Source organism: Macrobrachium nipponense, chromosome 20, assembly GCF_015104395.2.
Source record: "Macrobrachium nipponense isolate FS-2020 chromosome 20, ASM1510439v2, whole genome shotgun sequence".
In the NCBI taxonomy this organism is placed as follows: Eukaryota; Metazoa; Arthropoda; class Malacostraca; order Decapoda; family Palaemonidae; genus Macrobrachium; species Macrobrachium nipponense.
In genome coordinates, this window is record NC_061089.1 from 23827767 (window position 1) to 23853381 (window position 25615).

A 25615-nucleotide genomic window follows, 5' to 3' on the forward strand; every position below is an offset into this window, starting at 1 on the left:
AGCCTGGAGTGGTGGTAGCAATCAGGAAATCGTAGCAGACGTCTCAACCCTTAATTTAGATCTTGAGCCAATGACGGTAGGTGCCAACGATTTGTTGGTTGAGGTGAGTTTGTTGGGCGATCAAGGGCCTCCCTTGGTCGCACCTGGATCATCTTCTCCTGCTCCTTCTTCTTCATCTTTTCAAGGTTTTACGGGATCTGAGATCCCGGCTAGTATGCCTGCTGCTTCTGTGCCCCCTAAGGTGAAGGGACACAGAGAGCAGAAGACCCTTCAGAAGACGGCGACTAAGAAATCGTCGTCTTCTTCTCGTAAGTCTTCGGCTCCCCACACCGGAGCAGGGAAGGTGAAGCCCGAGTCTTCACATGCTAAAGGGTCGAGAGGTAAATCCTCTAGGGAGAAGGTCCGCGCTCCGGTTGAGCCTGTACCTTCCCCTGTCTCCGCCGGATCTTCTTCTTCGGTGACTCCTAACAGGGCAGCGGCACTAGGTGACTTCGACCCCGCTGCCTTTTCGTCAGGAGTTCTTCAGCAAGTGGGGGAAATGGTCGGCTCGCTTAGTTCGAGGTTTGAGCAAATGTTTGCTCAGATTTCAACCACTTTGAACCAGTCAGGCCAGTCCATCCAAAGTCTGTCCGACCGAGTGTTGGACCATGACAATCGCCTGGCTGGTATGAACCAAGCGCCCCAAGCTGTAGCTCCAGTGGCAGGAGCCGGCCTCGCTCAGCTGCCGCCGTATGACTCTCTTCCCGCCTTTTCCATGAACAACCCTTGGAGGGTAGCAGCATACGCACCCTTCCAAGACGGTATGATTTCGATCCCGGAGTGTGGTACCAGAAGGATCGAAGATTTTGAGTTTCATCCTGCCGGATTGACCCCACCTTTCATGGGGTATGCAAGGCTGACAGAGGCAGCTCTCAATAGGGAAGATAAAATCCCTAAAGAGACTGTCCTCTACAGCCGAGAATGGGCTCAGAGAGAATGGGTACACTGCTCCAATACCAGGCTCCAAGCTTTCAAGAGTCCCTTTACCATCTTTGCCACGGAGGAGGACGCACCACTCCCCTTTACGACAAAGCTAGCTGAGACCGTTATGCAAGCGGTCTCAAAGGACGAGTCTCTTCCACAGCTAAAAGAGGCTGACCCCACTTCTCCTCTCTACCCAGAGTTCGGAGAAACCTGGGAGAACCTACCAGCCACATTCACAGTAGGGAAGCTGAAGCCGGACTGCGCCATGGAACAGTTCGGCGAGAAGCTGCCAAGATTGCCTGAGGCTCTTGTTCAGGCAGAATTTGATGCCAGATCTAGGCTGGGGAGAACTCTCAACTCCCTGGTCATTACCGAGGTGGCTTCTTTGACATATGGTTCAGAACCCCTCTTTAAAATATTGGCAGAGTCCCAAATGCAGACAGTATTGACTGATATGTATGACTTTATGGTAGCAAGGAAGAACTGTCGCAAGCATGTTCTTCAAGAGGCTACCATTCGACATGAGCCAAATAGGCTGCTCGCATCAAACATCTGGGGAGCAGACCTATTTCCTGAGTCTGCAGTTAATGATGTTCATCATGAAGCTTCGAGGCTTAACCAAAGCCTCAGAGATAGATGGGGTATCTCAAATAAGAGGAAGCCTGAAAACACTCCCTCAAATGCCAAAAAGCTGAAAAAGACAAAAAGGTATCTGCCGTATCAGAAGAAACAACAGCAACAATTTGTCCAGGCGGTCCCAGTCTCTCAACCTGGACAGCCTTCAACATCTAAGGCTCAAAGTCAACCCATCCTCCTGCTGTCTCCTCAAGGACAACCTTCTACTTCATACACTGTTTCCCCGGCTTTCAACCCGGCGTTTGAAAACCAGGCATTCCAACCCTTTAACAGGTTTGCCAGGGGAAGCAGAGCCAGAGGTAACTTTCGGCAGCGAGGTACAGGAAGGGCCACCAACCGAGGTAAGCACTTACGAGGCGGACGTGGAAGCCACCCCACACAGCAACAGTGAGGATCCCCAGGTAGGAGGGAGGCTGTTCCTCTTCCGTCACAGGTGGGGGTTCAGCAAATGGGCACAGGGCATCGTGTCCAAAGGGCTAGGTTGGAGTTGGATCAAAGGTCCACCTCCAACCAGATCATTCCTTCAATTACCATCAAAGGAATTGACAGATTACGCAGAGGAGCTCCTTCAGAAAGGAGTTGTGTCGAAAGTCAAGCATCTAAAGTTTCAAGGGCGCTTGTTCAGCGTGCCAAAGAAAGGCTCATCAAAAAGAAGAATAATCTTAGACTTGTCCCAACTAAACTTATCCATTCGTTGCGACAAGTTCAAAATGCTGACTATCTCACAGGTACGGACCTTATTTCCCCGTGGGGCCGTCACCACCTCTATCGATCTTACAGACACATACTATCATATCCCAATCACGAGACATTTTCGCCCATATCTGGGCTTCAAGCTAGGAACCCAAGCTTTCTCATTCAAAGTGATGCCTTTCGGCTTAAATGTGGCCCCCAGGGTATTCACAAAAATAGCAGAAGTGGTAGTTCAACAACTGAGGTCTCAAGGGATAATGGTAGTAGCATACCTCGACGATTGGCTGATTTGGGCATCAACCGTCAAGGAATGCCTGACAGCTACAAGCAAAGTAATCAAATTCCTGGAACATCTGGGGTTCCAAATAAACAAAACGAAGTCCAGGTTCACCCCAGAGACTCGTTTTCAGTGGTTGGGCATCCAATGGGACTTATCCTCCCACAATCTGTCAATTCCGGCAGTCAAAAGGAAAGAAATAGCCAAAGCAGTGAAGCAATTCCTCAAATGCAAAAGAACATCAAGGAGAAACCAGGAAAGGGTCCTGGACTCTCTTCAATTTGCTTCAGTAACGGACGTTCTTCTGAAAGCAAGGTTGAAAGATATAAATAGAGTTTGGCGTTCAAGAGCAAATGTCAAGTCTCGAGACAAGTTGTCAGTGATCCCGCAAATACTTCGCAACCAACTTCGTCCATGGGCAAAGGCAAAGAATCTGTCCAAGTCAGTTCCTCTTCAATATCCTCCTCCGGCGTTAACTATACACACAGACGCCTCCCCAACCGGTTGGGGAGGATACTCTCAATTCAGGAAGGTCCAAGGAACATGGTCACTTCAATTCAGCCGGCTACACATAAATGTTCTGGAAGCCATGGCAGTATTTCTCACTCTGAAGAGGCTCCTTCCACCAAAGAATTCCCACATAAAATTGGTTTTGGACAGCGCAGTAGTAGTACACTGCATCAACAGGGGAGGATCCAAATCAAAACATGTGAACCATGTCATGATAGCCATATTTTCTCTAGCAAACAAACACAAATGGCATCTATCCTCCACCCACTTGGCGGGAGTAAGGAATGTGATACCAGACGCCCTGTCTCGATCAGTTCCTCTAGAGTCGGAGTGGTCCCTGGACAACGTGTCATTCCAGTGGATACGCCGGAGGGTTCCGGGTCTTCAAGTAGATCTTTTCGCCTCTCAAGCGAACCACAAGCTCCCTTGCTATGTGGCCCCCAACCTGGACCCTCTGGCCTATGCCACGGACGCCTTGTCCATAAATTGGAATCAGTGGAAGAAGGTTTACATCTTTCCTCCAGTGAATCTTCTTTTGAAAGTTCTGAGCAAACTCAGGACTTTCAAGGGCCAAGTAGCTCTAGTAGCTCCGGACTGGCCAAAGAGCAATCGGTACCCTCTGCTTCTGGAATTGGGTCTTTGCTCTCAAAGGATTCCCAATCCCAAACTATCTAAGCCAGTACAAATGAGGACTGTGTTCGCTTCCTCAGGAATTCTCAAAACCCTAACTTTATGGACTTCATGAAGTTTGCAGCTGAAAGAGAAGCAGGTATCGATCCCCAGAATATCCTTTTCCTAGAATCAGACAAAAGGGAATCTACTTTGAGACAGTATGATGCGGCTGTTAAAAAGTTAGCATCTTTCCTGATGGAAACAAACACTACAACCATGACAGTGAATTTAGCTATATCCTTTTTCAGATCCTTATTCAAAAAAGGATTAGCAGCTAGCACCATTACTACTAATAAAATCAGCTCTTAGAGAAAATATTTCAGTTGGCTTTCAAATAGAAATTGACAGGAATCATACTTTACGTCTATCCAAAGCTTGTGCTAGACTTAGACCTTCTGAAAGGCCTACTTCAGTCTCATGGTTCTTAAATGACGTCCTCAAGCTAGCTTCGGACACTGACAACTCTTCTTGCACATTCATGATGTTACTAAAGAAGACGTTATTCTTATTGAGCTTGGCCTCTGGGGCCAGAATTTCAGAACTGTCTGCTCTATCCAGAGATGCGGGGCATGTAGACTTTCTCCCTTCAGGAGAAGTCTTACTTTCCCCGGATTGGAGTTTTTTAGCCAAAAATGAGGATCCTTTAGCAAGGTGGACCCCTTGGAAGGTCATACCACTTCCCCAAGATCCTTCTCTTTGTCCAGTTATGACCTTACGAGCCTTTCTGTCTAGGACATCTTCTAGATCATCAGGTCCTCTCTTTATGAGAGAAAAAGGTGGCACTTTATCAGTTAAAGGGATCAGGCAGCATATCCTTTACTTCATTAAACAAGCTAACCCTGAATCATTCCCAAAAGCTCATGATATCAGTGCAGTAGCCACATCTATTAATTATTTTCAACACATGAATTTCGATGATCTTAAGAAATATACTGGATGGAAATCGCCGACAGTCTTCAAGCGTCACTACTTAAAGTCTTTGGAATCCTTAAAATTTTCAGCAGTGGCAGCGGGAAACATAGTTTCCCCTGACTCTGCATAGTAGTTGTAGCTAAAAGATCCAGGTCTCCTTTCTACCTACCTCAACTAACATGTCGCGTACCCTACTGTTAAGCTCTTGATAATTCTCTAGCCTTGGCAGCTATGATAATTCTAGTGGAATGTCCCTTATTTTTATGCTAGGGACATCCACACTTAAGTGTATATTGTATCAGGTGGAATGTCCCTTATTTTTATGCTAGTGACATCCACACCAGTTTGTATATTTTGAAAAATTTAACCAAATGTAGCTCCTCTTATTTTTATGCTAGAGGAGCACATTACTGCTATTGTCTATTTGTATTTTGGCTTTTTGTTAGTGAGTTCTTGTGTTGTACATATGTTTTACTCACTAATTTCAATATTACTATTGTTTATTTGTATTAGCTTTAATTATAGTCTAAGTCTATTATAATATCATAATTTATTAGTTTGTATGGAAAAATTTAATGCCATTATACTTTTTTGCTTTTTTCCTGTGGTTTTATTGAGACCTCTCTTATTGGTTATCTTGTGCTGTTTCTCTGGTACGATTTCACAGGGCGACACGAACTGAGCCCAGAAAAGGGATTTTGACGTAGGAAAAATCTATTTCTGGGCGATGCGTTCGTGTCGCCCTGTGAAACCCCCCCTATTTCCCCCCCTGCAGCCCAAGATTGGCATCTAACAACAAGGATGACCACTAGAGGCGCTGCTGTCCGTGTGGCGTGGGTATTAGTAGTAGTAGTGCCCGTATTTACCTATGGTTCGGCTCTTGCAGGTGAGGATTTTGGTGAGGAAATGTCTAAATGGCTACGGGTTCGTGGTAGTGGTCTCACTCGCCCCTGTTTCCATACCGACACTCTCCTTTTTATTAGAGTGAGCGAGTCAGTTATACTGACTTTACCTTTGATTTTATTTTCTCTGGTATGTGTTAGCTCATTTACCCTAGAAATAATGGTCTAAAGGATTATTTCACAGGGCGACACGAACCCATCGCCCAGAAATAGATTTTTCCTACGTCAAAATCCCTTATTTGACAGGTCCCCCCCTCACTTCACAACTTTCAAGAAAAGATACCAGGATGATTTTTGTTTATTTAAAGTTTTTAAATAACTTACTATAGAAATACATAAATATTGTAATAACAGTGCATTATCATTATCATTATTTAAAAATTAGTACTTATTATTAAGTTAATAATTAATCAAACAAAAGAAATAGACATACATACATACACATAAAACTTATCTCACCTCAATAAGAGAGAGAGAGAGAGAGAGAGAGAGAGAGAGAGAGAGAGAGAGAGAGAGAGAGAGAGAGAGAGAGAGATCTATATACATATTTTTCATGGTGTTTTAACATAGTTACTTACCAACATAAAGATGCATCAACCAATGTAAGTTATTTTTATTTTTCCTGAAATACTATTGCTGTGAGTGATGGTCATGCTGGGACATTCCTGAGGAAGGTACAGTAATCCCACAGCCAAAAATGACATAATTAGTAAGTCACTTTCTAACCACAAAGAATAACATATATTGGTCTCTGTGTCTTTTCTTTATCGCCAAACCCCATGGGTATCCGGGCCAAAAATTAATCTGGGTTGTTGGATATAACAATTAGGACCTTAGCCATTTTGTCATTATCAATTTCTTCTGTATGTACATTCAAGGGCAAACAGCAGCTATGCTAGGAAAAAAAAAATAGTTTGATATTGGAAAAACCTATTTTCGGTAGCTGCTGTGAGTCCTCAATGCCCACTTTCCCTGATGAAAAGGCATGGGACAATCGTGAACATTTATCTTGCACAGAAATGAAGTTTTCATAATAAAACTAATATTGTAATACTTACCTGAACACCTGAATTAGCCCTGGTCACTGACCAGCCCAAACTATATCCCAACATATTTACCCACTAAGTGGGTAATTTTAACTGTCAGTGTTACAAACGCTGCAGGTAAAATCTAGTCAAATGAGTTACCTGTGTTACTGTTGGCAACGCTGCTGCAAATACTACCAGCCAACAGAGGCCTGTCTTCTCAATTGAATCATTCACTGTCAAATTGAAGTGGGGAGGAGGGTTGGAATCATTCAGGTGTTCAGGTATAACAATATTAGTTTTATTATGAAAACTTCATATTGCAATACACTCTCTGAACACCTGAATTAGCCCGATTAACAACATTTACTTGGAGGTGGGATCAATCTAATTCAGCCCGACCTGTCCATGGAACATACGCAGGTAACTCATAAACAACCTACCATGTATAAAAGCATGTATCCTCACCTAGTTATCTAACTAGGAGGTGAGGATGTTTGCAAAGAAAGTACTTCAACATCAGTGTTGAGTCTAAAGTACTGTCTGAGTCAGAAGTACCTCCCATGTGATAAGGTAAAAATACAAATCTCCTCACCTGGCTGTCCAGCTCAGTAGGTGAGAATGCTTGCAGAGGAAGTACCATACCGTCGGTGTCGAGTCCAAGGTACCGCCTGAGTCTGAAGAACCTCCCATGTGGTATTCTATACCTTTCATGTATGGAGGGGAAATGGTGAACCTCCCATGTGGCTATCTAGCCTCTCATGTATGGAGGAGAAGTTGAGTGTGCAGGACCTTCAGTTCTCTACTGCTCACTAATGTAGATGACTTGTGCTGAAGAAGTTGTAGTTATTCCAACATGACCATCGGGATCTGCCTAACCTCAAGGGCCTAAGGAACAATACACTCAGTCTAAGCTTGACCAACAGAAACACTAGAGTTCATTAGACTATCACTGCCTCCTTAAATTTCTAACCCTAAAGTACATTTAGACTATCAGTGCCTCCCTAAACTTCTAACACCCTAAAGTTCATTTAGACTATCACTGCCTCCCTAAACTTTTAACACCCTAACTCTACCAAGCCAACTATAAAACTGAGTTACCAACGAAGAAACTGAAATTCCCTAAGGTACGGTGTCGTGAAAAACCACACCAACTTTCAAATAACCACCTACACAATCGCCGACACCAAAACATTCCTCCAGAAGCCAAAGGGTAGACCTCCGCAATACTTTGCGCCCTTGGATTGACTAAGAACCCCTTCTTATGAAGAGGTATGCAAGCCCCCTCAAAACCAAAGTGAAGAGGTTATCAAACAGTCCAGGCTCAGAGAAACACCAATCAACTCTCACCACATCCACACAGTGGGACAAGGCCTCCCACTAGCTGTGAAAGGTGTCTTCCAAATACGAGCCTCATGATCCGTAACCCCTACCACATGAATCAATGAAGGAACCCAAAAGAGAAATGCCACAACTGTCTCGTAAACCGGAAGTCGGACTCCGGCTGAGGACTTACCCGCTACCTCATACAGAAAGTGATGCTAGCTAGCCTAAGTCCTTCCCCAAAAACTGTCCGACTCGCAGAAACCAGATCAGCCTACTTGATGTTTGAGAGACTGCAGGTTTGGTTGAATACAACGTATCAAACATTCCTTGAATTAACTGTGAGATTCCTCCGGAGCCTGGAATGTGGAAAGAGAGAAAGGACAAAGTCCACAATCCGTTATACTCGCTTCCTTTGCCGGAGAACCAAAAACCCACAACTAGCAAACGAGTCTCTCTTCAAAGGTATCTATCCTCTGTCAGACCTGTCCAGCCACACTGGAACAGGAGAAAGGAGAAAGGCCGAACCCCCACAAGAGCAGCACCCAAGAACCCGGAACTTACTACGTCTGGGGATCTCTGTCAGACCTGGCCGGCCACACCAGAACAGGAAAAAGGAGAAAGGCCGAACCCCCACAAAAGCAGCACCCTACTGATCCGATTGCACAACGATATACCAACAAGAAGATGATAAACTCCTGAGCAAGTCGTAATCGATTGCGCAACCCGCACTCCCCCCAGACATGATGACATAACCCCTATCCGACCGCTGTCCACCCCCCTCACAAGAGCCAACTGTCACCAGTTCCGCAAAACCTGTAAGAGTTAGTCACTTGACTGCGCATACCCTCACTACACAGTGACAATAACGTTACACCTGAGCCGAACATACCTTGGCAATGAACGCCCAACCCTGCGAGTCACTCCCACACTGTTGCGCCAAACGTGTACCAACCAAGACGATGACCTAACCTTGAACCAGTCTCACTTGACTGTGAAACTCCGCACTCACCAGTGACTAAGACATGAGACCGGGCCGACTACAATTAGGCGAGCAACACCCCCTAAGAGCCAAGAGGTTGTAAAACCCGATCCAACTAATGCCCGTTACCAATAATAAACCTGGACTGCTGTCCGGAGCAAGTGAGGGAAGGAAGTACTCCCATTAGACACGGAATCAAGGTCGAACCCACATTGAAACCCCTTAAGGTGGAACAGAAAAGCAGCAGGAAAAAGTTGGGAAAATAAACAGAAGGAGAGAGAGGTCACTACGAGTAACCACCGGAGCACCTACCGCCGCCATTGTGCAGGTGGAGAACCAACTGTGTGGTACATAGTGCTTTAATAACGGGATACAAACTGTGGAACCAATGGAAGCCGCAGAAGGAAATTACCAGCTACCCTAAGAAAAGGGGGCCCGAGGGCACAAAAAAAGTGCTAACTCTGATGAAGACGAACTGCCAACGGCCGTAACCCCCCAGCAATTACTGCGGTAAGCACGTTACGTCTCACACACCTAAGGTATATAAATGGGAACGAAGAAGGAAGATTACTAACTACCCAATGGAAGGAGTGGGTGATGACACAACCGGTATCGATACAGTCAACGATGGCGCAGATGAAACTCCAACTGCCGTAGCCCCCGCAAGAACTATGGAGGACACATTACGTCTCAAAACAAGAAAGGTTGAAAATATGGAGTTGCGGATACCGCCTTGAAGCATCAACACCAGCAGCCTGAGAACTACAAGACCCGTGGAAGGTGCTACGAAGGCAGCCCCTCCAAAATTACTTCCTTTAACCCTTTACCTTACAGACCTTACATCTTGTTCGGGTTGCCCCAGGTCCCTCAGTGTGAGGCACCCTGAAGAGAGAGAGAGAGAGAGAGAGAGAGAGAGAGAGAGAGAGAGAGAGAGAGAGAGAGAGAGAGGTTGAAATCCCCAAATTTCAGGATGAAATGATGAAAACTCTGGCTCTGCTGTGTTATTGGCAAAGAAAACAGAATGAGTGAGAAGACTCCGAAGTGACATCCGAAGAATGACCAGATAAAAGATTGTGCAAAGACATTATAAGTTTTAACAGAAAACTGGGCGAGAGAGAAAACTAGACCGACTCTCTTCCCCACGATAATCTGACAAACATTAGAAAATCAGAAAGTTATTCAAAACATGATCGTTAATACAGTCCGTATTGAAGCTACAGTAATTGGCTTGCGTTAATTCGATTTTAAAATGGGGTTAGTAATTAAACGTTAATTCGATTTTACAATGGGGTTAGTAATTAAAATCAGCATTACACTGCAAATAAGTCTTCCTATATCTCTCGCGCAGCTGGCATAGGCAGCAGCGTGCAGTTAGACAGCGAGATTGTTGGGTTTAAAATAGAATTTAGGCCAAAGGCCGAATATTGGGACCTATGAGGTCATTCAGCGCTGAAAGGAAATTGACAGAAAAGTGTTTGAAAAGGTGTAACAGGAAGAAAAAAAAACCTCTCTGTTGCACAATGAATCAAGTGTTAGGAGAAGGTGGAAAATAGGATGAATAGAGGATATGAAATCAGGAAAGTAAGACAGAGAGAGAGAGAGAATTACAATCGTCTAACATCTCCACCTCCATAGATTTGCACCCTCTTCTAAGTTAAAAAGTATTATCTTAATGATAATATATCTTTGTATAACTGCGTACAGCTATGAACAACCAAACAAGAACTTGTTGCTAATACGATCGAATCCGATAGCAACATCCTTTAATTGTATTCATCCGCGTGCGACAGTAATTACTGTATTCATGTTATAAATGTAGCTGAAGCTGATAAGGCAATATTACGTGCATCAGCAACCTGGATAGCAGTCCCAAGCTTTGTATGAATTCAAACGCAGCCGTGGTAAAAAGAAACTAATAGCATGAAAGAGCTCATTTACTGTTGTTTTCACACCGACAAAAGATTAATAAAGTAAGGTTCGAATGGAAATGCTGAATTTACACAATCTAACCTGTGGGAAAAAACTAGCTTCCAATGAGACGTATTGGTCAAATTTTGGCCTTAAATTATATCGTAGATGAACAATATGACATTGTTCCATCTAAGTTAAGTACCCAGATATTCATTATGCTAACTAGGAACAAAAACATTAGCCGAGACCAAGTGATATGGTTGAATCTGCAGCCAAGGAAATAGACTAGCCGGCATCATTGTCTGTCTAAGCCACACCTCCTTACAACAGCGCTGTTTGACGACAAGCTTGTGTAATTGTAATTTAATGAAAAGTAATCAATTACATATTGTAAGGTAATTAAATGTAACTTTATTAGGCCTAATATTAATTTCAGTTGTCACTGTAATTTGATAATACAACTGGTAATTATTTTTGTAACTGTAATTGACATAAGCACAATGTAATTACTGACGACAATTGGTCTGTTAAACGTATGAAGACGTCATACAAACGAATTCCTTATATCTGATATCAGATTATATGGCACAAGATACCATTATTAAATATGTTGAATGTCACAACATAGTGAAAAACATGTCTCCTTCAAGACGACAAACATGGCATAAGTGAGGAAGAGTTGTTACGTTAGTCATGCTAGCCAATCAGGACAAGAATGAGTTGGATACGGCGACGCAAACTCTTATTCGCCATCAGCTGATTCCAGAGCGAGAATGACTGCCTAGTTAGTATTTATACTACGCTAATATGATGATACATATAATGCCCTTATAATGCTTTAGTCGGACAGAATCTGATCTTCATTCCTGTTCAATTACATTCATATTGAATTATCCTAAGATCGATTATCATTCGTGTTCAATTACACCTGTACTGAATTATCCGAAGTCAGAATGCCTTGAGCCTACAGCGTTAGCCACTGTAAAAAAAATTACTCTACCGATATGTAGTACAGCGAATACTTTAGGCTAGGCTAGGCTACTGTATATGCATACGATACATCATCGTGAACACTAGGCTAGCCGTAGTTAATTTAATCGATTCTCTACATACTGAATTATCGTAAGTCAATATGCATTGAACAGAGAATTAGTTGATATTAACAATTACCATATCGTATAAGTAGAGGATAGGAACCTTTAGGACGAAGGAGCAGTATTCAACCCTTCAGAACCCGACAGACCCAAAACCAGATCTGAACGAACAACCATGGCCTAAAAAGTAAAAAGCTTCTGATGCAAGGAACTCGAAGCATGAAAAAAAACCCAAAGAGGCTCTAAGGACACTGTCCCTCTATAAACTACTACTTATATTAGAACACCGACCCGAAGAAGCCTGCACTTCTCTTCCTAAACACTATGTAGCCTATTATCCCTACTCGTCGGTATTTGACCTAAATTTTCATCATCCTGAGAACTTACACATCGAGGGAAGAGGAAATCTGCTGCTAACACTGCCTGCTCTGCGCCGGGGGGGCCGGCAGAACCTACCCACTCGGAGGCTTGCGGTTCTCCATTACCCCCAGCACTCGTTAGGGCTGGTTCTGGAACAAGCAGGGGGGCTGAAAAAGAACCGATTGAGAATCCCACTATACTACTTACTACCACTATCTCTATATTTTGGTTAAATTATTCGTCAGGCTAGAAATATGATAAACAAACTATATGATAACCTTTAGGACGAAGGAGCAGTATTCAACACTTCAGAACCCAAGAGACCCGAAACCAGATCTGAACAAACAACCATGGCCTAAAAAGTAAAAAGCTTCTGATGCAAGGAATTCGAAGCATGAAAAAAAAACCCAAAGAGGCTCTAAGGACACTGTCCCTCTATAAACTACTACTTATATTAGAAAACTGACCCGAAGAAGCCTGCACTTCTCTTCCTAAACACTATGTAGCCTATTATCCCTACTCGTCAGTATTTGACCTAAATTTTCATCATCCTGAGAACTTACACATCGAGGAAAGGGGAAATCTGCTGCCAACACTGCCTGCTCTGCGCCGGGGGGGCCGGCAGAACCTACCCACTCGGAGGCTTGCGGTTCTCCATTACCCCCAGCACCCGTTAGGGCTGGTTCTGGAACAAGCAGGGGGGCTGAAAAAGAACGATTAGAATCCACTATACTACTACTACCACTATCTCTATATTTTGGTTAAATTATTCGTCAGGCTAGAAATATGATAAACATACTATATGATAACCTGTCCACTAATTTATTGAATAGCTAACTCTAATGTTTCCTTGTCTCCTGACCAAGGCAAACATCTCTGACTGGTATTGCATTGAACATTCCTACACAAAATAACGAAAAGAACGTCGATCGTGTGTGAGGGTACTCATCCTACGCTTGAAGGGCGTGTATAGCCGATGAGACCAAAGAACGATTAGAATCCACTATACTACTACTACCACTATCTCTACATTTTGGTTAAATTATTCGTCAGGCTAGAAATATGATAAACATACTATATGATAACCTGTCCACTAATTTATTGAATAGCTAACTCTAATGTTTCCTTGTCTCCTGACCAAGGCAAACATCTCTGACTGGTATTGCATTGAACATTCCTACACAAAATAACGAAAAGAACGTCGATCGTGTGTGAGGGTACTCATCCTACGCTTGAAGGGCGTGTAGAGCCGATGAGACCAACAGTAGTAGAAGGCTCGATCGTCGAACTGTAGATGAAGTAGAAGCAGAGGCGTTTGCAGCGTTTATTTTCTAACTTATCCATAGCGAGTACAAAGTAGCTATCCAAAGTCAAACGGGAGAAAAACTTTAATCACAGTACAAGGTCGTAATCTGTATCCAAAATACGAAAACTCTTTGAGTGGGGTCGGGGCTAAATGACCAAAAGTTCGCCTGATGTGGGACTAATCCGCACAGCATGGCGAACAAGAAACAGTTGAGGAGACAGGCCTCTGGTGGCTGGTATTTGCGGCAGCGTTGCCAATGGTAACACAGGTAACTCATTTGACTAGATTTTACCTACAGCGTTTGTAACACTGACAGTTAAAATTACCCACTTAGTGGGTAAATATGTGAGGATATAGTTCGGGCTGGTCAGTGACCAGGGCTAATTCAGGTGCTCAGGGAGTGTATTGCAATATGGCAAGTAATGAAGATAGTCACCAACTTATGCTGTCAATTCTGTGTAGGTGAGGAGTAGTGAAAACTAAGGCAGTCGTCCCACAGGAGATAGAGCTCTCCTGTCCTGAGTCCTTAAAAATTCTATCACTGTGCCAAAAAGTATTATATTTTGGCCGAGATCAATTAGGAGAGAATTCGTTGTGATTGGTTGGTCTGTCTTATGGAGCCCTAGAGGGACCATGAGAGCATAACTCCTTTGAGAACAAACATCCAGCTATATTATCAAAAATCACATAAATGCTGGTTTAAAGCTACTGAACCCCTCTAAATTAAAAACTTAAAACAGACATTCTTGTATGACATTTTCATACACTTTAAATGAGATGCAAAGACAAATTTCAAAATTACCTGCTGGCACTTATAACTGGTTGACCTGAAGAATCCAGCTGTGGTGACAGAGAGGCATTAAGCCGCAAAGCCTCCAATTCTTGGCACAATTCACCCATGGTACTTTGGCTTACTCTACTTAAATTGGAGTCTTCAAGGTTTTTTGTGTTATTACCTAAAAGAAAAATGTTCAGTTAATAAAGTACTTAGCCTAGGCTAGCTAGTCTGAATCTATCCCTACCAACTTAGCCTACCACAAATGGTTGGATATTCTCTAAACAAAGAAAAAAATATTCATCCAACTGTCAGCCATTTACAATGGGTGGATGTAAACAAAATCATAGCACCACTCTGGTGGCCTGTCAAGGTAACACACATGAAAAAACTATACAGCTGACCTGAGAGAAGGTAAGAGTATGGGTATGGTTTCCCATAAAGTAATGTAGTTTATTTATAGAAAATTTAAAAGTCCAAATCCATGGCTGAAAAACAAAAAGGCACAATTATAATTAACAAATTTAAACTAGAATCATACATTTTTCCATATAAAATTACTTAAATTAAAATATCTGTCAATAAATGCTTTTGGGGCAACATTTTTCTTGTATGCAGATTTTGTTGAACTCTATGGCTCTTTTGTAGTTGATCAACTTCTTATTAGTTTGATAATATTTTCTGAATCTTCTGCATTCTTTCAAAGTCAGTTACTGGACTAAAAAACAAAGATTACCATATTTGCTGGCGTAAAAGACACCCCTATTTTTTTTGGAAAACAATTTCAATGTGTTTCATCACATAATTATGGAAAAATATTTTAAAGTGATTTTGTAGGGAAAAATGTATGATCCTGTGCATGAAATACAATACACATAATGTGAAAGTATACTGAAATAAATTATAGACTATGTTTGAAATTTACCATATATAAACAACAGGCAGTGCTCTGCTTTTGTTTACATCCACTCATTGCAAATGGCCAACAGGCTAACTACCAACGTATCATAAGCACTTTTTCGTAAGTTTGTGATAACAGATGGATAATTTGGCTTGTTTTCGATATTTTATTATTAGTTATACAATTTACTCTAATAGTTAAGCTGGTTTTATTATTAGCAACAATTTTTGTGCCTACCCATTATGCTCACTGTAGGAAAGGCATAGCCTAGTCTACAGCGCTTGGTCTCCCATCCATAATACTTTTTTTATACATTTAACAATAACAAATTTGCATCTAATACGCCAGCAAATATGTTAACTCTTTGTTCCATTTACTGATAAACACAACCCCACACCTGTTCCATCACTCATCGTGACCTCTTCAAAGTGTACAATCTGGGATACAGTGTGTGGATGGATATGTAGCGTCCAAACAATAATAATACTACAATAATACCATAATAAAACAATTAATCACTACAATAACATGAAGTACAAAATTAAAATTTTAATTCATTTACAGTTATATTGGTTACAATACAATAAAATTCATAATAAAACAATCTAATTTGTGAAACATAAAGAAAAAAAAAAGTGTGTTCTGGTGGTAACAACACAACAGAATTACAGGATAGGAGTGGAAAGGGAGGGGGGGGAGACAGTGCAATTTAAAAGGTGTTACTGCCTTTGTTATGGTTGTTTTCTGTGTTAGCATTGTATGTTGTAGGGCCTATAGAAATTACGGATCCATCCACCACCACTACATAGACCACCACAACTGCAAACCTACAACACAAGAACTAGTGGCGTCTACGAATATCATCTACTCAGAACACAGTAGTCACCATAGATTAATCATAGCAGAATCTGTTTGTATTTTATTGCACAAACCTACATTGAACAGACAACTAGAAGCAGAAAGATCACTCCCGTCTCGCAGACACCCTACAACGCTAAACATCCATTATGTCCAGTGTACTTACTGGATTATAAGTATGAAATATGATTTTCATTTTTCTGGATTGATGTATCTGGTAAGTCATGAAATCCAAAGAGATGAAGCCTGTTAAGATCTTATTACCGTCTCTTGACCAATCCCCTGCCGCTAACAGAAAGCTACTTCTGTAAGGGATGTCGAGGTGCAAAAATTCTCCAAGAAGACTAATTGGTTGACCAGGGGCATGCATACTTGTGCATGGGAACTGACTGCAAGCTAATCATCAGTAACCTGATCCAATTGCTCACCCATGGTCTGTTGCTTTCACATAGTCATCTCAGAGGAGGATGACGTACATATGAAGAACAGCCTTCTGGTGAAGAACTGTCTTCAGGTCTTCTTCCTTTACATCTACCAGTCTAGAGATGGGGTTGGTAAAGTAAAAGGGAAGAGGAACAAAGATGAGGAAGCAGAGATGGCAGGGAACAAATAGAAAAGAAGGGCAAGGCTTCTTCAAGCTCTCAAACCTCGGGTCTTTACAACCTTTCCCAGGAAAGCCAAGACAATATTGAGAAAAAGAAGATACCTAGCAAAACCTATATCCATCCAAGTGCAAAGCAGGCACCAAGCATTGAAGCATGGGAGGAGAGGGCAATTCAGACAGAATGTGACCATATGACACAACACCAAGGCATGGATCACTGCAATCCTGTTAACATTAGACTTGTAGATTCAACTGTGGCCAAAGAAAAGGAAAATGTTCAGTTCCCTCCATTCATCTGTGCCAACTTTAACTCTTTTGTTACAAAGATTCTACAAGCATACCAGGTGTTACCGATGGTACATCCAAATACAAGACTAAAAGTTTGTATTCTTGTAGGAACAAATATAAATCAGGTGCTGATCATTAACAATATCAATTACCTTCAACTTCTGCTTCACTGATATTACAAAGCTTTTCCCGTAGATCTGATGCATCTAATTCATGCTGTTCAGCCATTAACTGAAATAAAAATAAAAGGGTAAGACCATTCTACATTTCAAAAAATAACAAGGATACATAGGCATTTCAAGAGCAATATAGTCTTTTTACTAAAATTCAGGAATAAAAGTGATGAACCCAAAACCATTCTATTAATCATTGATTTCCAGTATATCCTTGTATATCACAATCACTATACAGTAGCTCAGACAGATAACGAATTAAAGTGTCGAACCAACCACGCTATAAAAGAAAATCCGATATTTTGTTGTACGTATATATCCATGAATGCATGGTTTTGCTATAAAGTCCAGGTATATTTATACCCTGTACCCCTTAGACTACAGTAAAATGCTTATAACTGCCTATTTTAACAATTCACTGCCTAATTTGATAATTCTAACAAAAATATACCATAAATTATCATTCTATAACAAAACTGACAAATTTTTAATCAATTTGTATTTTTCATAGCTAACAAACCTTCAATCTTAACAATAGGATAATCTTATACTGCTAGCTAGAAACCAGTTAAAAACAATCAAAGATTGTAATGTAAGGAATCTGTGGCATCTGGCAACTCATGCATATACGAGGTTGAGGCTGGTCACCAACCATGCTTGGAAACCTGTGACAAACTAGTCTTTCTTCAACTGCATTGGAGTGCGGATGCTCGTATTTGCACTCCTCCTTCCCAAGACAGTTTCTTTGTTTAGCCCATGATCTTTTTGTGCTTTTGAGTGTGTGCCTGCTGTATGTTATTATGGATTCAGCCAAGAAGTCTAGGACCCGTCAATGCATGTGTCTGGGAGTCCAAGGTTTTCCCTGTTCAATGTTTTTAGCTTCTTTTTTGACTGACCACCATTCCACTTGCAGGAGGTGCCATTCCAATTTTTGTAATATCACTAACCCTTGCCCAGAATGTCGTTCCTGGTCTATGTCATAGTGGAAGAGTTTCTACAAGAGGGAGTGTTGTAGGATGACTACTTGTCCTTCTTGGGAAGGACTCATGCCTCCCCAAGTGGACAATGCTGCTTCCCCTTCTTCCATAATCTTTACTTCTTCTTAAAATTATTTCAAATAGAAATACACCCAAAACCATCCCAAAACCCCAAGAATCATCTGTTAGCAACTAATTGTTACCCTTTTTATACGTAAGCATTGTCTTTTACTTTTATAGTATGTAAGGTTGTTTTTTTGTGATAAAGCTTATTTATATAAACAAACCGTATCCTTCACGTAAGATATAGCTTTATTGTTAATATAAATTATAACTCTAGGACATTAAAAGATTTTGCATAATTTTTAAGAGTTAAAAGCCATGTAAATTAATAAAGAAACTATAACAATAAATTTTATTTTTCTGTACAATAAACATAGAAAATATTTGAGTAAAACAACAAATACTTTTCTCTCCAAATATATCTTGTGTACTAACCTCTTTCCTCCATTTGTTTATCCCATCTTCTAATTAAATAAGTTAAAAATGTAAAAGAGAATGATAAAAGTATTGTTAGTAGCATTACAACCGAAGGAGAAACAGCCGTTTTCCTAAGAACAACCGAATCGCATTTCAACGTTCATATGATAGTTGTATAGCTGAAGCTGAGAAAACAATGTTCAAGCTACTTAATAACCAAAAATTATCGTGCATCAGTAACATGGATTAAACTCCAATAAACTTCAATATGCCATCAAACTTGACCATAAATAAAATTGGACAGAAAAGTATTTTAATCAAAACTAATGAGCATGAAATAACACATATTACTGTCGTTTTCATGCCCATAAAAGATAAATACGTAAAGCTCATATGATGAAATAAAGAGAAAATAGTGAACTGAATCTCTTTATTTATTTATGCTAAAAAAAAAAAAAAATGCCCCCAGCACCATTTACTAACAAAAAAAATAAACATTGTTCCTCCCTCATAGGCAAAGAAAGACCAAAGTCCTTAGCCTTTTAACGCTGGATACACCGACGTGGCGTAGAGGGGAAGAGGGAGAGGAAGACAGCACTGATTCCTTACGCGATCTCTTCGCAGGAGGTGGGGACGATGCAACACGTTTCCTTCCAGTCCTCCCAGCCAACATGGCAGCCAACTTATCATCCAAAATAGAGTCCAACCTCTTAAGAACTACCTGGCATAAAGCCTCAGATGGATCAACTAGAGAAGGCTCCGATGACATGGAAGGGAGATGCAGAGAATTGGGCAGCAGAGATGACGTCACGGCTGAGAGAGGCAGTGCAGAGGAGACGACTGGGAGTGACGTCAACGATGGAAGTGACCTCACAAGTGGTGATGACGTCATGGCTTCCCCTCGGTCCGAACGGGAAGCAGATGCCACTGGCGGAGGAATACAAAATGACTGGTCCCGTGACGTCATTAGCGGGGCTGACGCCACGGCTTCCCTTTGACTAAAAGAAGTGGCAACAGTCACTGGTGGAGCAATATAAGATGGCTGACCTCGGCTACCCACAAAGATGAGGCCGGGAGGAGGGGGGAGGGCCTGGCCAGCATGAGGAATGGGGGGGGGGGGGGGGGGGGGGGGGGGGGGGGGGGGGGGGGGGGGGGGGGGGGGGGGGGGGGGGGGGGGGGGGTAGCGAGCATCAATGAAGTGTGCCAGCAACCCCTACAAGGACAGGGAACCCCCTAGCCCAAGCATCTTCCAAATCACCGCCACCTTGGACGCCTCCAACTCTGGAACAAATGAGAATAATGAAAAAGCCTCCCCCTTCCCGGGAATCAAATTAACTCCCGAAGAAGAAGGGGCAACATTACAAGAATTAGCCTGAGGGCCTCCCGATACTTCCAACGATGAATCAATGGAAGAAAAGGAAAGGGACAAAGGCACAACACTACTAAGGGGTGTGTGCACAGCAGGAGATGAAGCATCGGGAAGAGAAGAAAAACCTTCCCATGAAGGAAGAGTAGAAACCCTCCGATGCTCTTTCTTGCTATGAAACAACTTCCACTGCTCTTTAGACCATGCACAGCATTCCATGCAAGGATTCGTTATTGTACAAACATTAGAGCAGCACCTACTACACGTGATGTGGGGGTCGGTCGCAGCTGAAGCCAAAAAACAAGAGAACACGTAAAATCTGGAGTTCCGGGGCACACACATTGATGAGGCCGAGAACGAGCAGAAGCCATAATAACAGCCACACACACACACACTAAACACAATCGAAATGGGCAATGAGCCGGGTAAGACCGAGAGAGTCAACCACAACTCTAGCCCAGGCAGTTAAGAAAAAGATTGACGCAGTAGCGTAGGTGGGTGGTCCCAGATCTCATAAGATTCCTTGCTTTCATCTACATTTTAACCGGATCCAGCTAGGCACTAGAAATGATCCTATTGTTAAGACCGAAGGTTTGTTCGTGTATGAACAAAATAAAAATTTAGTTCACAACGATATCTATTTGTCATATTTTGACTTAAAACACTTTATATAATGAAATATAACCTTGCCTTATATAAGTAAGAGTATCTAGAGATTCCTGTATGCTAACTAGAAGCAAGAAAATCGCTCTGAATCGAGTTAAATATGGTGAAATAAGCTTGCCTTGTAATTGCCCTCAGCTGATTTCCAAACCAAAACATTGATTACTATGTCTAAATTTTATAATACAATACTAATATAAGAATACATATAATATTATTGGATACAGTAAAGTAAAGCATAACTTTAAAAAAGCCATGGAAACAATACAAAATTGTTATGTTTGTATTTTATATTACAATACTAATATGGAATATGATATATTCGGTGCTAGATCTGGAGGCAAAATCCCTCAAATTGTTATTTCCATTTTGCACTGATATATCTAGAAGTACGATATACCATGGTCTATTATCTTGGTGCGCTACTGTAGTTATCACAACTGCTGGAACTAGAGTTATCTACAAGTGAGAGGGCAGAAAACAGGCAGCCTACCAACCCAACAAGGTATCATTTTGAAATTCCTTCATTGCCATATTGGTCAAGTTATAGTTTGATGAATGTTGGGTAAGTTTTCTTGAATGCCGTATTGGTTAAGTTATAGTTAGATGACTGTGGGGAAAGTTTTCTTGAAACATTCTACTTTGATAATTATTTTTGTTTGTTGTAATGTGTTTAATTTCAAAATAGTAACACAGATGAGAGAGTAAACACAATTGCATACATTATTGTACTGCACATATTTCTATTACATTAGTACAGTATAAGTATTATATGATCACATCCATTTCATTTTTATAATTTTTTTTTATTTAATGTGGTAAACCTATTAAATAAGCAGTATCATTGGGACACATTCATATTAAGGCTTATTGTTCATATATAGTTATTTTCTGAGAGTGAAGGTGGAGCTAGCTACCAACATATTATGGGATAAATGTATCATTATCAAGTAATTTATAACAGCAAAAATTTATTATTTTCATACATACCTGCTTGAACTTCTGTCTGAGATGTCTCTCTAGCTTAGCCAAGCCATCTCCCTTTGTTAAATTAGTAAACCCACCCAAGAAATCCCAATACTCACTCCAGTTATAACCACTGGTATGTGCAAGATCTCTGGAAAGAACAGATCAGAAAATATTAAAAGATTGATTTTATGTAACATAAATGCATAAAGTTATAAAATAATCATTATCACTACCTACTACAATGTATGAATAAAATTTAAGCAGACCCCTGAATGACATTCTAACTAATACTAGAGTCACAAATAATATGGTCTTTTCCCTTTGATAGAGTTCAGTGTTAAATGACAACATGCAAATATCATCCCTAGAGATTTTGATGATGTTACATGCTAACTGCAGAAAATAACAATAAAAACATGAACCACAAATAATTTGAAATACAGCAGCACTGAGATGAAAACTGAAAAGTATTGGATGTGGTTTACCTTGACTTTTCATGCAAGTAAGGGCTGTTCAAAGATCATGAGACTGAATATGGTTAACTAAAAGTAAATGGGCTATGAGACAATAAAAATACGTATAAATACTTAATTAAGATTTATTTTTTAAATATTTACCTCTCCATAATAGAGCTTTTACTTCTGTGCCAGCAGTAGTTTGACAGATTGAAAATTAAAACAAGAACATTTAGTTTTCTATGAATATGTCCTCTATCCATCTACTTCCCTCACAACCCACCAGGGAACCGATAGGTACAAACACCCATAGCTAGTCAGTCTACTTCTATCCGCTTTGAAGGTGGGGGAGGTAGGGAGGAAAGTTTATATAATGGAGAGTTAAGTATTTATGAAATAAATCTTAAAATAAGTATTAGTGCAACAAAATAATAAACTGAAGAACCGCATACAGATTCCAAGATAAAGTACGTATATAGAGGTGATGGTGCTGGCAAAAACCTCTTAATGTGGGACCACGACTTACACCCTGGCCACTGGTGTTGGCAGAACTGATTAGTAAATTCTCTCTCAGCACTGATAATGGATAACTGCCAGATCTCACCTTGAGCTCCCATCTGTAATTTGTGGGATTGTGATGAAACCTTTCATCTCATGGTTGCTTGTGTCCACCACTGAAAGAAACTGGAAACCCAGCCTTCCCTGGTCACTTGGGGTATTCAATGCCAAGAGAGAACTTACAAAGATGCCCCAATACACTGATGACTCCCTGAGACCAAGTAAAAGTAGAAAAAGCATAGACCTAACTAGGGTACAGCTTGGCGTCCATGGACAAGCTAGAGGACCTTGCACTGGTGAAAAAAAAGGCACCTTGGTCTTAAACATATCCATAACAGGGAATCCCCACAGTCCACTGTGTAGAGCCAACCTCTGGATGTTGAGCCCTTTCCATTGCTATTCCTCATGTCAGCAGCTGAGTACATCCACTACAATTTCTTAATGTATAATTGCCTTCATTACGGTAAAATAACTCAGAATGAGGTTACATAGTGTTAATTTGGCCAAAGCAAAAAAGTGTAGTGCATTTTGACATAATAATGTTTGCTCATCCTTACACATAAAAAGCTAATATTGTCTCTAATGTGCTTGCTCATCCTTACACATAAAATGACAATTTGTCCAAAATTGCATTTTTCCTAACTATACAAACCTGAGGTCCTTTTACAATAGGAAGGTACTAGCGGCAGCTGGATAGGTCGTAAGCTTTCGAACAAGGGGTTCGGTAGTTAACTGCTTGTCCGACAGGCGCGCGCGCGCGACTGGGAGGTAAACAAATCACTTTTGCTTTTGGCCCAAGCAAAAACTGCAGAGTGAGGGGTGGCATGAGGTGGGGCTATGTGTAAAAGGACCTCAGGTTTGTATAGTTAGGAAAAATGCAATTTTGGACAAATTGTCATTTGTTCCGACACGGCATACAAACCTTCGGTCCTTTTCACAATAGGAAGACTCACTTCTTGATGGGAGGAATCTGAGTCTTTTGTGAACAGACTGGTGTTCGCCCAACCTTGGAAGTCTCCCTGGTCGTTAGAGCGAGGGAGGGATTCCAAGCCTCTGTCCGATTGATCGGGGTGTGCACCGCAGGATCAATGGTCAGACCTCTGGACCGAGTACTAAGAGAGAGGCAAGCGTATCTCTTCGTACCAGCAATGTAAGAACTTGTTCCTGTACAGGAGCAAATATAAAGTCATGGGTTTGACTCTTGTAGGCATCCACTTCCCCCCCCTTGTAGGAGGAAGTGGTGGATATTTTGCTCCTATCCCTAGTGAAAGGGATAGGATGGGGCTCTGTCATATAGCTCACCTGCATCTCGTCCTCATCCAGCGTAGTGACGACCGTGGCCCTCTGCCCACAGGTAGAGGAGGAGGAAAAGATGGGAAGAGAGAGCCAGTCACTCACTCACTCACACATCCATCCACCACGAGTCACACCAGGACTCGATGCTGTTTCAGCCTGCGAGGGTCTGGGTTAGCTACACAACTTGTTGAGCAGCCACCACGGGTCCCAAGGAAAAGGTATCCAAGGACCTGTGGGCAATATATCCCAAAGGTAGAAGGACGTAAAGGTAGTCTGGTTAGACCAGACCCCTGCCTTCAGGACCTGCGCCACGGAGAAGTTCTTACGAAACGCCAACGAGGGGCCAATACTTCTGACTTCGTGAGCTCTCGACGAGACGTACGGATGTCGTCACTACCATCAGCCTCATACGCCCTCCTGATGACCTCACACAGCCAGAATGAAAGAGTGTTCTTGGATACTTCTTTCTTGGTTACCCCGGTGCTAACGAAAGAGGCGTCGACACTCAGGCCTGAGGTGTCGAGTTTTCTTCAGATAGCGCCGTAGCGCCCTCACAGGACAAAGCAGCATCTCATCCGCATCATTATCGGTGAAGTCCATTAGGGAGGGAATCGTGAAGGACTCGAACCTGTCGTCAGGGACCGACGGTTTTCTGAGTCTTCGCAATGAAGTTCGGGACGAAATCGAGCGTCACAGATCCCCATCCCCTGGAGTGTCGTACATCATAGGAAAGAGCCATGAAGTTCCCCTACTCTCTTCGCCTGATGCCAGGGCCAGCAAGAAGAGGGTCTTGAGGGTCAGATCCCTGTCTGACGACTCTCAGAGGGTGGCTCGACGGCGTTCGAGTCAAACTCCTAAGGACGAGAGTCACATCCCACGCAGGGGGCCTGAGTTCCCTAGGTGGGCAAGACCTTCGAAGCTCCTCATAAGCAAGGAGATCTCGAACGAGTTCGAGATGTCCAATCCCCTCAGTTTCAGGACGAGAGCCAGGGCGGCTCTGTATCCTTTGACTGTGGGGACTGAGAGAGCTTCTCTCGGCGAAGAAAAAACGAGGAAATCCGCTACCTGCTGAAGAGTGGCTCTGAGAGAGATAGACCCGTCTACGACACCAACCACAGAAGACGGCCCACTTCCCCTGGTACACAGCTGCAGAGGACTGACGGACGTTTCCAGCCATCTCTGTTGCTGCGCTACGAGAAAAGCCTCTCGTTCGCAAGAAGATGGTGGATAACAGCCAGCCGTGAAGACGTAGGGACTGGACTGCTCGGTGGTACCGCTCGACGTGTGGCTGGGCGAGAAGGTTGTGCCAAGGGGGAATCTCTCTCGGTTCTCCTGCGAGAAGAGCCAGCAGGTCCGGATACCAAATGGCCTGTGGCCATTTGGGAGCCACCAGGATCATCCTGAGATTCGGGTGACCAGTGTTCGACTGATCACCTTGCGAATCAGGCTGAACGGGGGAAAGGCATAGACGAAGAGGTTGTCCCACGGGTGTTTGAAGAGCGTCCTCTGCAGCTGCCCATGGGTCCGGCACGGCCGAGAAGAACACCTGGAGCTTCCTGTTGTGCCGGGTGGCGAACAGATCCACGACTGGTCGCCCCCACAGGTTCGAAGAGCCTTTCCGCCACGTCCTGGTGTAGAGACCACCTCGGTCCCTATCACCTGATCCCGACGGCTGAGCGTGTCTGC

At 42.4% G+C, this 25615-nt stretch overlaps 1 protein-coding gene across 1 annotated transcript in view; it reads right to left on the reverse strand.

Annotated features, from left to right (window-relative positions):
- LOC135223533 (uncharacterized) overlaps nucleotides 1-25615 on the reverse strand; it is a 67242-nt gene that overhangs the window by 13643 nt on the left and 27984 nt on the right. Inside the window, exons 7-9 of the mRNA XM_064262014.1 lie at nucleotides 21642-21768; nucleotides 17145-17223; nucleotides 14369-14522 (exon numbers count right to left, since the gene is read on the reverse strand). Coding sequence (XP_064118084.1) covers nucleotides 14369-14522; nucleotides 17145-17223; nucleotides 21642-21768 — 360 coding nt within the window. The remainder of the gene's footprint in view (nucleotides 1-14368; nucleotides 14523-17144; nucleotides 17224-21641; nucleotides 21769-25615) is intronic.